The sequence below is a fragment of the Aphis gossypii genome, chromosome 2 (genome assembly GCF_020184175.1).
Source record: "Aphis gossypii isolate Hap1 chromosome 2, ASM2018417v2, whole genome shotgun sequence".
NCBI classification, from domain to species: domain Eukaryota; kingdom Metazoa; phylum Arthropoda; class Insecta; order Hemiptera; family Aphididae; genus Aphis; species Aphis gossypii.
In genome coordinates this window covers 71,443,328-71,458,958 of record NC_065531.1, presented here as the reverse complement: position 1 = coordinate 71,458,958, position 15,631 = coordinate 71,443,328, and the positions used below count along the sequence as shown (strand labels likewise).

Here is a 15,631-nt window from a genome sequence, read left to right as displayed (position 1 = left end):
ATTACTCATATGCTACAAATTCAGTGCTGTGGCGTGTAGGTCAGCTCACTTTATCCATTATTATCTATTCGGAATAATTATATTATAGGTTAAAAGGTAGATACACAATAATATCAGTAGATATGTACCTGGAGTTATTGGAATATTGGACATACGAGCTAAATAAATAATATAGTACTTTTTTGTTTGTGGTTTTACCAATGACCCCAGAAGGCCAAAAGGGCTAGACCGAGGTCATTATACTGTTTCGGGAAAATATACATATGTGGTGCAGGGTCAGCAGGGTACCCCCTGAACACACAACAAACATTTTATTATTTTATATTGCTCATTACTAGCCTAATAACGGCTATTATTATCGAATATAACGCATACAAAACTTTCAACACCATTATAGACCACGGTCGCATGGTGCCTATTATAAATGTATTATACAATTACGTAAAAAAAAAAATAAATGAAAAAAAATTATTTTATTGTTTCTAATTTGTTTCAAGCTTAATATTTGTGACGAATTATGTTCATTGAAAATAATGAAATATTTAAATATGGCTATTTAAAAAAAAGCAAAAAAATAAAATGACTGTTATGATTATTCTAGCCTCTTAGATAGTTACACTTTTAGTATAGTATGCTATTATTAATTACCTATACTTATGAGTCAAGATAATGGCTAAAAGGTAATACTTTTTGTTTTTTTTATCTGGTTAATTTATTTATTTTTAGTCACAGTCATCGTGTTTTAATAATTTGATAATTTCCCCATGGTTTTCGTGCAAACTTTAATTTTTCTACAGTAGATATCTTTTCTTAATTTAAGTTTTATTTTTCTTACAATGTGGTTAGTTTTTAAATTGTTATAATTTTACTTTCAAACGTGTCTTTTATTATACACCATAACATGTTTTCATAAATACGCCCAAAACGTGTTTATAATTTCAAGTAAATTTTGTAATAAAGTGTCCAAACGTGTTACGTCCAGGTTTTGTTTTTTTCCTGATTATTTTGAAAATTACTAAGACAATTCACAAAAGTACACAATAAATCAAATTTGTAATTTGTTATCAGAAACTATTTTCAAAGTTGAAAATTGTAGTATTTTTCCACTATGGCACTGTACAAAAATAAAAAATTACCTATATCATTGTATAGACTCATCGCTCTACTCAGACTAGAATGTATTATTAATAATAATAAATTATATTTAGTTGAAATTTTTTTTGGTAAATAACTTCTTTTTCAAAATATTCATGTTTATTTTGGATTTTATCATAATAATATTAAAACCTACATATATGCTATTGGGCCTCGAGGTCTATACAGTTTGTATATTTTCTAAATAAAAAAAAAAAATATCTGTCATGTATTATTATTTACACATTACTCGTGTTCTCAAAATCATTAAAATTTTATTAAATTATATAACAAAAACGTGTTTAATCATAAATAACAAGTTGAATGAAATAATGAATACGCACGAAAACGAATAATTTACTAACGTGAATTTGCGTAAATAAAATTCTAGTTAAAACTCGTTATTTGTGTTCTAGAACACCTGATTTGAACCTTTTTATATGCTTTAAAATTTATTGTTACAATATATTAATTATAATCTGATAGTAAATGTTTATAATTTTAATAGGTTGCTCAAATATTTCTAAATTACTTTAATAAGTATAAAACAAATTATAATAGCTCGAGTTAAATTATAAGAGTAAAATACCTTTAGTAATAAATGGGGCTAGAATTTTAAAGCATAATAAGCAACTAAAAAAGTTCACGATTGTTTTAAAAAAGCAAAAAATAAGTATATTTATTTTTTAAAAAAGCAAAAAAAAAACTAAAAATTAGTTCGAACTAGTTACAAAAAATGAATAAAAACATTGAAAAATTAATTTAAATTTAAAAAATAATTAATTACCATGTATTTCTCTAGATTTGCAGTAGTGAAACTGACTCTATATTGTCTCATGGAATATTTTTATACATAGAAAACGACTTTCCTCGTCGATTAAATTGATTGGTGCATACTTCATACAAGAGGTTTCAAGTTTAAATTTTAAATTTTGAAATGGTTGATATCAAACAATAATAATCCAATATAACCATTTTATCCGCATTCTGGGTTTTTACAATTCTTATTAATTCAATTTTTTATTATTACTGTAGTAGCATAATAAACAAATAAAAATTCTATAGCTGAAATAACTGAAAAAAGCATTTACATAAAAAAAGCAAAATAAATTGGTTTATTTGTAATCAGAATGACGTGAAACGAATTTATATATAAAAATTAGAATTCTATCTCTTATATAAAAAAGAAGCATACCTATGCTTTAAAATCCGAGCCCTAGTAATAAATAAATAATAATGAACAATGTTATTAACTATATAGGTACTAAATGTATCTAATTGTAATTTTCTTGTTTATTAGAAAAGATAGTTTACTATGAGTAGTATGAGTTATGAATTAATTTGTCTAAAACCAAATTAAAAGTTCAATTTTTAATTGCTAATTTCCTAGTTATTTTATTAATAGTAATATTTATTTTAGTGTTTTATACCTTTATATGACTACAAATATCGTTATTAATATCGATTATAGTCTAAGAGTAAAAAATAAAAAGTCAATTAAAAATAAAATTTATTAATGTTTAAACTAATTATGTTGTCCATCAGTTATTGGAGTGACTGAAAGATATGTTAACACTCCTTTTCCAGGTATCGGTTTTATAGCTACATAAGCTCGTCCATCTGGAGACCAGTGCTTCATATACACATTTATTGGTCCCATAGGCGGAAGAGATGTTACCTTTGATGCTACTAGCTTTCCCTAAATAAGAAATATTTGAAATTGTACAATATTCTCAAAATTATTTAATTTTAATATTTTTGTTTTAGCCAATCTATTTTTTTAAATTAAAATCCAACATTTAATGACCCCCCCTCATCTTAATAATAATTATTATTGAATACTGAATAGGTATAAGAAGAATTTTCTATAAAAATTTTATCTTACCATAGCTTCAGGGAAAGGCATTAAAGTTGTTGGTGGACTGTTGGAAAAGATTCCATGCAGAATACCAGCCCTTAGCATTATACGTAAATATTGGGCATAATCATTGCGAATTTTAATGTTTTCTAAAGAGTCGTCTGACAACATCACCAGTTTATGAACCCATTCAGTACAACGAACTCTGTCTAAAATTAAAAATAATGGTAATTTAAATTATAACGGTTATTAAACGAAATATTAAATGACTACAATAGAACAATTTATGGAAAAAATAGAAGTAATAGTTATAACAGCACACATTTGGCTGTAATTTTAAAATACATAAATTGTTAAATTACCAAATTGGTTTTCCAGTTTGAATGAGTTGTTTGCTATATCACGTAATGCGTATTTGAACTCTTCGTTATATTTTAGCGACATTTTTTGTTTAGGGTAATTAGTATTTATTGGATACAAATTAGTATTTGATATTCAAATAAATATTTATTAGCTATTTAAAAAAAAATACCTGAAAGTAAATAGTAGCTTATTGCTATTTATAAAATATAATGTTTATTAGTTTAGCAAATATATATTATGTTGTTTTAATTTAAACAAAAACGTTTGTAAGTGGCCAGGATAAGTATATTTTAATAACATTAATATTATGTATTATAATATTACCTAATTTAATAAAAAAAAAAACAATTTTCCCCCCTATCTCTCATCTCTGACGATTAGGTTTTTTTTGTTCTTATAAAATGGTTTATATTACATACAATTTGCAATATTTATAGGTTTGAATATTATAATATTTTATCATTATTATTTTTTATTGTTTCAACATAAATTGCATAATTATTACTGAAATAACTTGACAATTGTTTGTAACAGTATACAATATTGTAAAGGTGTGTTTAGATTATTTACATTACTTGCACATGGAGTAATATTTACATTATATTCCGTTGTACAATTCAATTTTTTACAAGAAAGTAAATATTTTTTTTGTATATGAATATGGTCCTATTGCTTCGTACAGGTTATTTGGAATTCGACATGCTGAAAGCTTCTGAAAATATTGTTCAATGAATGATTTATTATGTATGTTTGATCGTAGTGTTTGTGTTGCATAAAGAACATATTACATATGATACAAGTCATTATTATAATATTACTTTTTATAATTTAGTTTTTTAGATTCTAATTAATAAAAGATGGTATTATTTATTTTATTTTATATTGTATGAGTATTTTAATTATTAATTGATTGTCTTAGAAACTGTTCAAATTATGATTAAACTTTAATTGCAATATAACTTTACCCTTGTGCATACTATATAATATATTGTAGTGGCTAAATATAGTTTATATATTATATACATGTAGCTTTACGCTTATATTTATAAAATATATTTACTGAAAAAAAAAAATTGTTATAATCATCGCGATGACAGGAATGATTTTCTGGGTCATATAGTTTAATGTAGGGTTAATGTACCTCTAGCTATATGTTAGTCATAAGCCCTTGAGACATCTTCCCTATAATAGAAAAATATTGACCTATTTAGGTGAAACCTTATTATATAGTATGGTTCCTATGAAACTTTTTTGGACAACACGTAAAAGTATAATATTTATTGAGAGTATACGTATAATTTTTTTACGAATGTGAAAAATTAGTGAGTGTTTGGCAAGGTCATAAGTTGCTATAGCTACAAGCGCAAGTACACTACAAATCAAAATAATTTTAGTATCTACTTTACAAATGTATAATATTGGTTACCTGCTACTTGTGCGTTAACGATTCGATTGTTCATATTATTAAAACAAATGTGTGTTTAACGTCAAGAGATAAGGTTCCTTTTATACATAAATGAACATTTTTTTTTTAAACAACTGTTATAAATAATAGTAACAAAAATTGTAATGAAAATAATTCTAATATCAAAATAAAAGTTGTGTTTCCTTAAATTTCATTTGTTAATATATCAAGGAAGTATCGAAATGGAGGATGGCGGTTGGAAAAGAGAGGACATCACAAGCGATATGGTAAACGAACTGCATAAAAAAATATGGGATGTGCCCCGAGCACTCAAGGAAGCATAAATGTGAGTATTTTAATATCCTTTATAGTAATAATAAATAAAGTGTAAATGTATCTATATTATAGCTAAATTTATTATAAATCTGAAATGATTATGTTATCTTTGTTGAAAATAATTTTAAATTATCTACTTATATATCCAGTAATACTTAGTGTAATTAACATATTTTTTTAATATAGGTACTACTTATATGATATGATATTATATTGATATGATTATATATATATATATACTACTTATATGATTTGATATGATCTATTGAAATAACACGTTTCGGAATTTTACAAACTATATATAAGACATAATATCATATAAGTTAAATATCGTTATCATTTATCACTAGTGCATGGTATTTGTTGTTATTATTGAAAATGATAATTCCATGAAGATTAGAATATTAGAATATTCTAGTCTTCATGAATAATTCTAAACGAATACAGATTTTTATCATTAGGTTTATCTGTAGCATGTAGGTAGTGTAATATAGTTAATAATTATCAATAATTATATTAATTAAAGTATGAAATATTGTATTAGTATTTGATATATACATATTTAATACATTGTACGTAATTCTAGTGTTTCGATTTTGAAAATAACTTTATTTTTAACTCATATATATAACTCATTTTATGAATCTGATACTTACAAATTTTTATTATATTTATTTCATTGGTATAGAGCTGCAGTAGATAGTGCCGGATTTTACACTTATTCTTAAGTACCAGGGTGGGTCCATGAATAATAATTATTTATAGGTATATCAATAATTTTTTATTTGTTAGTTTTGTATTAGGTTTAAATTAGCTCGTAAAATGGTAAGAGATAATTATTCGAGAAATTATATTGCATTACTCTGCATATTAAGAATATATAATTACTGATATGATTCATATGTATAGTAGAGTTAGATTTTTCGTTAATATATAGTGTTATAAACACAGAGTTATTAAAAAATATACATATTAAATTAACAACTGGATTTAGGTAACGGGTGTACTTATTTTACAGACCTGTTTTTTTTTTTTTTTTTATTGTAAATCTTAATAATTGTCGATTTTAAAATATTTAACTACTGAATCATGTTGTTAATTTCATTGTTGAGCGATTTATCAAAATAGTTTTATTTACAAGGTGATTTTTTATCATCAAACAGCCTTTTTCTGGTTAAATGCGTACGTTTTTTTTTTGAAAACGATTTCCACTGCATGTCATAAATAATTAACATAGATTTATTTTAAATTAAAATCAATTTTTTCAAGTACGAACACAAATTTTTCACAGAGATAGTATTAAAATAATTATATTGTTAATGGAAAAGTAAGTTTGAACTTTTTGTAAATATACTTGATGTAAAATATACATCGCATGTTGATAAAACTGTACTTATAAATGGTTTATAAAATATATGGCTTACTTCAATAATTTTACGTTTATAAAAATAGAAATCACTAATAATATGTCATCACGATTATAATAATTGTATAAACCATCATACATCTCTTCTCAATATCTTTAGCCTCATTATAATTTATTGTTTCGGAGTAAATGGAATTAAGTTAACTATGCATATCTGTGTGCATGAATTTTTTGTTTGTATTGTTTTTGTTTTTAATATTAATAGAATTTTTTTAAATTTAGTACCTATATATACAGACAATTAAATTTAAATATTATATAAGTAATTAATAAACAACAGCTAACGGGTTGATAATGTGGTCCAACTAATTATATAACCTTCTTTTATTTTTGTAGCAGTATCGGTAGTCGACCGACTTATTATAACTAAATAATTAAAACCAGTCGTAACAAAAAACTTCCAAAACAGGTAAGCAATCGCGAATAACTGATAATATATGCCTTTTTGACTACACAGCTGAAGTGACAACGCAAAATTTAGTTTGGGTGTTAAAATTAATTTTTTTTTGCACATATATAACTAAATATTTATTTTGAAAATGTGTAAATGTTATAATGTTTTATAAATACTGTCAAGGCATTTAAAGAATATTTTTTAACAATAGGTACTTTTTATTCAAAATGTACAAATTTTATAATACCTGAAAATATTATTATAGCCATAAATTATATACAATGTGTATTTGAATTATGAATATACGGAAGGAGCTGAGGAGACTGTCCTCCCTAAATAGTAAATACAACATGAATATTTCCTCGTAAACGAAAGTATAAACTTTAAGAAAATAATAGACTTTTGTGAAACCAACTTAATAGCTATAAACAGAAAATAAATTCAATTATTATATTCTATATCTATTATTCCTATGAGAAAATTCAGACTTCCGACGATTTTCAAAAATACGTGTTTTAAGATTATTGCATAATAGTTGTATAACCATAATAATCTTTTAGTTATAAATTAATCAATTCATTTAACCCTGTTTGAATTGATTTATTATTTTTTTGAAATTAAATGTAGACATATCTTAATTTTACTATAGTACCGCTCAACTCTTGTATTGTCAATGTTTTACATTCACATATTTTTTTTATATATTTAACTAAATAAATCAAACCTATAAATGTTTAAAAATTATTTTAAAAATAACTCTTTGTGAATTTACTGGTAAAAAAATATATATTTAGAAATTTTTGATGCAAATATAAACGTATATTTTATGTTTAGATGTTCCTTAGCAACCACGCAGACGTTTACTTAAACACCTGCTAATATAACGAAACAGGTCGACGCACTCATCCAGAAAAGGTTTTTAATATACAAACTGTCAAGGCAAATCAATCAAAAGCATAAAAATTAATAAATAAAAAGGTTATTTTATAATTAAACGATTGGTAGAACGAAGGACACGATAATGTGATTCATTTGGATAAATTTTGGAAATAAATATAATTTATATTATATTTTATACGTTATACCTTATATTTGTGTAGGAAATAATTTATCAGATTAATGCAAATCAACACCAATAATATTGTATAAGTATATAATATTTTGTTTTGTAATATTGATCTATAACCTTTGTTGTACACTTGTACCTGTCTAAATGATAATTAGAAAGTCGAAACTATATGATAATGTCTGACTGTAGTTAATTGCGATAATAGGTATGTCATATCATCGTAATTTTCAAACAAGGTTAAAGATTATTACAGCTTATAATTATTGTAGGTATCTACTCGTATATAAAGCCATGGTTAATTACTTTAAAATTTTTATATAGCTGATACATGAAAAACATATTTATCGTTGATATAAAAATTCTTTATCTTAGAAATTATCGTCATACAGTAAACAAATAGATAACTATAACTCACAATTGTGGGACAAAGTGGGACATGATAAAACTATTTATGCCTGTCAAAAATATATTAAATTCAATAAATTGATAAAAAAAAAAATAATGCATTATACAATACATTTATATTAGATTTATGCATGTCGCATGTGACAATTTAACTGAGCTATAAATTAACCAATTTGGTCTATTTAAATACACAAATTAAGTAATAACACATTCTTGTGCGTATCTAGCTATTAACTTTATTATAGCCTATAGGTACTAACTGATATGATCATTTATTAAAAAAAAAAATATATATATATATTTATTAACATATTATTTACTCTATAGATACACTGCAGGTAATACGCTTATTGTTCTTATATAACAAAGATAGTACAAATAGGTACTTGAATACTTCAGAGTACTGAATAATTATTAAAAACATAGCTATTTTAATTTAAAATAATAAAACTAGTTTTTAATTTACCATTTGGTAACCTATATTAAGGTGCAATGAATAGTTTGCATATTTTAAATACTTTTGGAATTTGGTATGTTGCCCATCCTCCATAGTAATCGATGAGGTCACCGGTTTATTTATTTAGTATTTAAATTATATAAGGAAATAATTTTAAAAGTAAACACTCATATTCTAGTGGAAAATTTAGTTAGTCATAATTTTAAGTATTTAACTAGCCGTTTAAAATTTGATTTTCATGCATTTGAACTTTCAGGACAAACATTTTGATTTATAATAAAAATAATATTTTTTAATATCATCGTTCAAAAAAAAAGAGTATTCAAGTGAGTAACGCTCTACTGTATAGTAGGTTACTATAAAGGATGTATTAAATTTGAATCCAATGATAGGTATCATTGTATACGAAAAATGATTCTGAACAGAGATGATTTATCAGCATAGGATATATTTTACAGTGGGTGGTGAAAAAGGTGGTGTTAATGACCTGAATATCCCAAAATTTAAGTTATTTTTATAATTGTAAGCCAAACTCATAGAAAATCATGGATTCAATTTTTAACTCTTAGCTACTTATACAAAATTTTTTATAAATTTAAACTACAAAATAATTTGCAAATATTCATGATTTTGACGAATTTTTGTCAATATTTGAATTTCTAATGCTATTTAAATTAAATTGTGCCTATGTATTCTTATAATTTTTGAATCACTATAAGAATAACTTATGAGGAACTTTGTTTTAAATTTTTAAGTATTTTGACTCTGCCAAAAAATGTTTATTGATATTTATAAAAAAAACAAAAATAAATATTTCAAATGCCTATAAATAGCATTAAAATAAGCGAAATATTTAGAAAAGTAAATCATGTAAAGAAAATGCCAATTTAAATAACTGGTAAAATTTTCAAGTATCTACGACTGATATTTTTTGAATAACCTATACTAATAAAGCAAAATCCGATCTTTTGTCACGCATACAAATCCACACCGTTCAACGTATCGTCATCAAATTTTTTACTATTATGCCTGAAAGTCTGTTAAAGGTTTTAGTACCACTTTTTTTAGGGAAAATCTCCAATATTTGGAATTTTTCAGATTTTTATAGGAATATGTTATTTGTATCCACTATCCAAACATAACATGTAGTGTGAAAACAAAACTAATCAACGTGTTCCTATATTAACATTTTGTTAAACCTTTATTTCATTTATTTCGAAAAAGGAACATAATAAGCATAATGAGTTACACAAAATAATTGTGTTTCTCTTGTAAAATTTGAATTTTGACGTATATGTATTATATATTATAATATATTAAACCCACCTCAGAGTGTGTATATATAGAATCCACGATGAATCAATTATTATTGTCGATGTATTTGAGATGTGATAACGGTTCGGTGCTTTGAACCGTCCTGTAGGGTTTGAAGTATACATCACTGCGTCTTAACTACGACTGGCGTACTTATTCTTGAGACTCGAGTAGTTAAGATAGGTTAAAACGCATCCAATAATAATAATAACCAATAGAAAAGTAGTATAGTAAATCAGTAACTCTGATTGGCTATATGATGCGAAACCCCACAGTATTCCATAAATAAATAATAATCATTATTATTGTTATTCATTTAACGATGATATAATATTATTGTATAATATATTTCCAAAGTGTAAGAATAATGATATTAATATGAGAAAAAAGTTGTTTTTGTTATCTATAAGTATATTTATAAGAATGTATAAACACCTTAAATTATTATTATTATGTGTTTGTATTAGATATATACATTTTATAGAATTTTATGATCGAAATAACTATAAGACAATGAAACAGACCCACAATTTCCAAGCAACTATTCACGGGGGTGGAGACCAAGGATGACAACTATAGTTACAAATATTTAAAATCGTTTGAGGATAAATCGTTATCGTTATGTAATTTTGTAAAAATTTAAAATTCAAACGCTCATAACATTTCTCCTATTATAACGCTTCGAGTTTTCTTCATAGCTATTTGAAGAAAAACTCATGGAAAACTTAGTGTTGAATTTTTTAACCTTAGATATAAATACAAAAATATTTATGATTTTTCAGCTACAAAATTACTTGCAAATTTTCGTAATTTTGACATATTTCGTAAAAATTTGTACTTTAAACGCTTATAAAAAATATTTTATTTTCGATTTTGTCGAAAACTGGTTTTGTATAAACTATTTCGTTTTTCCGTCACTTTTTTTTGGTTTTCTTTATATTTTTTTTTAAACTATTGGAAAATTACTTTTTACCTCTATTATGCACGAAGGAATAAGGATATTCACTTTGCAATCGGAAACCACCACCGATGTTTGAAATTGAAGCTTTATTTTGACAAGTTATGCTACACACACACACACACACACAAAACACACATAATTGTAAAATCAATACATACATCAGTTCGTTCAGAATCTAAAATTAAAAAATTACAACATTATAATAATAAAAAATAGTGAAAAACATTTATTTTATGCATTTCCGGAATTTAAGCTGTGTAGATCTTTATAATCGTCTGCTATGTTTATACTACCTTAAATTTTTTCTTATGATAAATTATTTAATTAAAATTAATCCAGTTTATAAATCACATAATCAAGAAATTGACACAAGTAAAAATAATCTTAAAGATGAACGCCTTAACTAGTAACTACTATTAGTCAACATAAAACATTATTTCTTCTTAATTTTGTTATACAACGCTTATATGTACCTATATTGCCTATATTTTGCGCCGTTCATCAATTTAGTTACCGAATTTTCAACATTTATTATTAAATGTACTAAATGTTTTGCCATGAAAATGTAATCGTTATTCACTAAAATTAAATACATTAAATTTACTTTATTTGTTTACATTTATGAGAACAATAGTACATACTTCAAATACAATAAAATCAGCGATTTTTAATTTTGTTTGCACTAAACTACAAAAACACAGCAAATATCTTACTTTCTACATTTTTCTATAGTTAAAAAAAAAAATAAAATTGAAAGTTTGAGTAAGTAGTCTTTATGTATGATTTAATTATCTCTTTGTACTACAGATAATAGCCCTTAATAATGGTTTACATAAAATATCAAACACATATAATATTTAGTCTAACACTGCAACAATGTTTTACAAATTATAGATTTTTTTGTAAATTAATACTAGTCAAATATAATTTTAAAACCATCGTATTCCTCATATCTTTTAAATCTACCATCATAAACTATATTATCTTTATAATACTTACAATCTACATACAAGCTTATAGCTCAGACACTAAAAGTTCCAATTTTGATTTAGATATATAAATATTTTCAAAAAAATTATCTGCTCAACAATTCAAAATAGAAAAAGTTGTTTTTATTTGAAAAAATAATAGTTTATAGCATAAAAAGACAATCATCATCAGCCTATATTATATGTATGATTAGATTTTTGAAAACAGATATACTCCATAATAGATATTCTTGTCTATATATAATTTTCAGACTTAAAATATTGATCTATTAGTGTAACTATTTGATTTATTGTATGATAAAATAAAATATAAAAATTTTGAAGTCATATGTAGTTGTTTTATATGCGTTTATAGGACAACGGAATGGGTTCTAGAGAAACTGGTATTGAAGCATACCAAAAAGTAGAGCGTGACATCGCAAGAGAAGAACAAGCTGCACCGGCCCCATCTTTAGGTCACGAGATGGCAAAACTAGATCGTTTTATCGCAGACATAGAAAATCTTATGAGTCAGCTCAGTCAAGAACGTATAGCGGATATTGAGATAACATCCAACGATCGATTTTCCCAAAGATATCTCAATTCGAGGTACAGAATGACATATTAATATTCATAATAACTATATACATAAATTACATATATAAATACATTGATGTGTTTCTGCATAATGATTAGAGTTGTAGATGAAAGCGACAATGCAATTCGAACTGTTATGGTAGAACTACGAGTAAATTTGAACCAAATGCTTGCAATAGAACATGAAGAATTCATTGCAAATCTTAATCGAAAAGTAAATCGTGTTTATTTATTTTTTAAGCATGTAATAATTAAATTTTAAATATGACTAGAACAATATGAATTACACACGATTTTCTAAAATTGAGGAATTATTATTTTTAAATAATTGGACTCAGTATCTGTAATTTCTGCTACAGAATAACATTCACTTTAATTTAGTCCGGTATGTACGAATGTAATAATTGTTAGTACGTATATAAGATTAAAGTACCTTATTACTTTTTTCCTATAAAATATAAAACATACTACTTAAAAAACAAGGACATCAATAAAAGACTTAATGTTGTTCAGTTATATATTATGATGTATTTCATATGTAGAGATAATTCACCGATAATTAAAAATAAATTCGAAAATATTCTGAATAACAGTTTTTAACACTCACGATAACTTGTATATATTTTTTAATCATTTTTAAAAATCGTTTTAATAATACATCAATAATACGATAAAATATAAACTATATTATAGAACTATAAAACAATAAATTGCAATTATGAACTGAATAACAACATAAAAATATTTTTTTGCGATACTCCAAAATGTTTTTCGAGTATTACCTTTCACTAATGTCTAATATATTGAAAAATAATTTATGACAATTATAAATTTCAGTCTATAAAACTTCACCATTTAAATTGGTTAAGTCAAATGAGAGCTAGAAGTGAAGAAGAAATATCAAAACTTAGTGTAAGAGTACAGCATTTACAGAAACTTTATGAAAGCCAAGAACTAATAATAAGTAAGAATAAAAATATATTTTTGTATTTGAATTTTCAAGTTGTTTATAAATTGTAGATTACATCTTGGAAATATTATATAAATGATTAAAATTATTGAAAGTATATTTTCCTGTTCGACCAAAACAACACAAAATCAAAATACTCCTCGCTACTTAAAATTTAAAATTAAATTAGTAAAAACGTACTTGTATTAAATTAATTTAGCTTATACAATTATTAATCTTTAATCTTATATGTAATATATAGATAAATAAATTGTACGAGTACATATTAATATATAGTAGATACAATACTATCAAATATAAGTCATCATTTGAAAATAAATTTATTATTTATTTATTACATAAACAAATGATTAAATTAGTTATAAAAAGTTAAATTTATTTGCTTTTTGATTAAAGCAAGTAATATATTTCAACAAATTGCGATGTAATTTGTATCATCGATTTATTTTATATACGTATTCAGATTGTTGCAATAAACTATATAAGTCTCCTAAGGAGGGCCCCGAAAAAGGCTTGACTGCTTTGAGGACCCCAATTCTGTAGGTTGGACTACCCCGTGCTATATTATAAAATCCTATCTGAAAATTTTATAGATATTATTTAGTAACGTGTTACATAAATCATTTATACAGAAAATTTAGTCGGAAGTAAATCATCGAATACCGGGCAATTAGAACGGGAATTGGACAGGGTTCGTAGTTACCGAGATACGTTAGTTAGTGGAGAATTGTCATGGAAAGATGCTACGTTATTTGCACAAGACTCTGCAGATTATAGTCGTACAGCATATAAAAGTTGGCATTCACTGCGAACCGAAGAGTAAGTATCTACGTTATTTTTTGATGCAACATTGTTTATTTTAACAATATTTTAATCGTTATACGCAGAGACGAATCTATAAGATTTCGCCAAGCACTAAAAACTAGAGACTCTATGCACCAAGCAGCTCTATGTGTTCGAATGGCACAGACCATGTTGCCTGGTGTTCAATTCCCGTATTGTACTTCGAGAGAAGTATTCGCTATTCTACAAGTACCTATCTACAGTTTTCCTACGAATACATATAAATATTTAATAATATTAAAAATACTGATTGTTTCATAACTACTTTAATTTATAGGTGATCGAATACTTGTTTACTGATTTGCAAGTTTCAGAGAGATTTGGCCATGCTCTAGAAGTTTATAAAAGTTTTAACAAAAGAGCGACGGCTTTAACTCAGTGGCTAAAACAGGTCAGTTCATTTTAAATCTAATAATATATTTTTCTCTATGCACTATATTCTAAAAGTTTAAATTGTATTTATAATTATATATAATTTATATTTTCTGGTTGTTTTTAAATAATACGCAGACAACAGATGAAACTATACATAAAGATGTCGAAGAAGTGGATGAACGTATCAATGATTTGGCAAACACACTGAGTCAAGAGAGAATAATGAACAGGGTGAGATAAACATTTTCGTAAAGATTTGTTAAAACACAAATTATTATTTTTTTTTCTCATTAATTATTTTTGTTAGACAGAGTTTCGCCAGACCAATTCAGAACGGTATGACGTACTAGGATCTCATCAACGTATTGTAACTAATTGGCTTGGCAATACCATGGGACCTAAAAAAGAATATGTTGAGCTACATTCAAGATATCGTTTATAACTAATAACTAAATATGGTCAAAACTATTTCAAAATTGTAAACAGTGTGTTACCTTGTATTTTTGTGTTATCTAAGTTAAATTCACTCTATATCTGTGCATTTTAAAATTAGTTTAAACTTATACAAAGACATATTATGTATTATTGTGATTAATGATCATATAGGTTACCTATCATAGTGATTACAATATAAGAGAAAAATGTGCTTGCCTACTCAACTTGGGAGCTCTGTGACTAGCAACAGATTAATATTTTTAACTTTTTTTTTTTTTAATATATTTTTTTAAATGTATTTAAATAAAATAGAAGGGAATA

General features: G+C 24.9%; 2 protein-coding genes across 10 annotated transcripts; one reads left to right on the top strand and one right to left on the bottom strand.

The window, feature by feature from the left end:
- Positions 1-2,627: 2,627 nt before the first annotated feature.
- Positions 2,628-3,585, bottom strand: LOC114124676 (uncharacterized). The gene is made up of 3 exons (XM_027988003.2): positions 3,355-3,585; positions 3,020-3,201; positions 2,628-2,833 (listed from the first exon to the last, which is right to left on the bottom strand). The coding sequence occupies exons 1-3, from the start codon at positions 3,434-3,436 to the stop codon at positions 2,660-2,662; spliced, it is 438 nt and encodes a 145-aa protein (XP_027843804.1). The 5' UTR covers positions 3,437-3,585; the 3' UTR covers positions 2,628-2,659.
- A 1,124-nt stretch (positions 3,586-4,709) lies between these two features.
- Positions 4,710-15,631, top strand: LOC114124675 (uncharacterized). 9 transcript variants are annotated; one of them, XM_050199991.1, is made up of 12 exons: positions 4,710-5,106; positions 6,862-7,008; positions 7,128-7,255; positions 7,751-7,894; positions 12,467-12,699; positions 12,787-12,901; positions 13,525-13,651; positions 14,290-14,476; positions 14,545-14,689; positions 14,778-14,891; positions 15,011-15,106; positions 15,183-15,631. In XM_050199991.1, the coding sequence occupies exons 5-12, from the start codon at positions 12,476-12,478 to the stop codon at positions 15,315-15,317; spliced, it is 1,143 nt and encodes a 380-aa protein (XP_050055948.1). In that variant the 5' UTR covers positions 4,710-5,106; positions 6,862-7,008; positions 7,128-7,255; positions 7,751-7,894; positions 12,467-12,475; the 3' UTR covers positions 15,318-15,631. The 9 variants fall into 9 exon arrangements, with proteins under 9 accessions (XP_050055948.1, XP_050055945.1, XP_050055950.1 ...); XM_050199988.1 differs by having other exon boundaries at positions 6,859-7,008; XM_050199993.1 differs by lacking the exon at positions 7,128-7,255 and having other exon boundaries at positions 6,862-6,931.

What these genes read in the sequence shown, in the direction of transcription:
- LOC114124676 (XM_027988003.2), bottom strand. Translation starts at nt 3,436, where the DNA reads ATGTCGCTAAAATATAACGAAGAGTTCAAATACGCATTACGTGATATA. An exon ending in CAAACTGGAAAACCAATTTG is followed by an intron (nt 3,202 to 3,354) that starts GTAATTTAACAA and finishes TTTTAATTTTAG; the next exon opens with ACAGAGTTCGTTGTACTGAA. An exon ending in TGCCTTTCCCTGAAGCTATG is followed by an intron (nt 2,834 to 3,019) that starts GTAAGATAAAAT and finishes TTTCTTATTTAG; the next exon opens with GGAAAGCTAGTAGCATCAAA.
- LOC114124675 (XM_050199987.1), top strand. Translation starts at nt 5,071, where the DNA reads ATGGGATGTGCCCCGAGCACTCAAGGAAGCATAAAT. An exon ending in GCACTCAAGGAAGCATAAAT is followed by an intron (nt 5,107 to 12,466) that starts GTGAGTATTTTA and finishes ATGCGTTTATAG; the next exon opens with GACAACGGAATGGGTTCTAG. An exon ending in CATTCACTGCGAACCGAAGA is followed by an intron (nt 14,477 to 14,544) that starts GTAAGTATCTAC and finishes CGTTATACGCAG; the next exon opens with AGACGAATCTATAAGATTTC.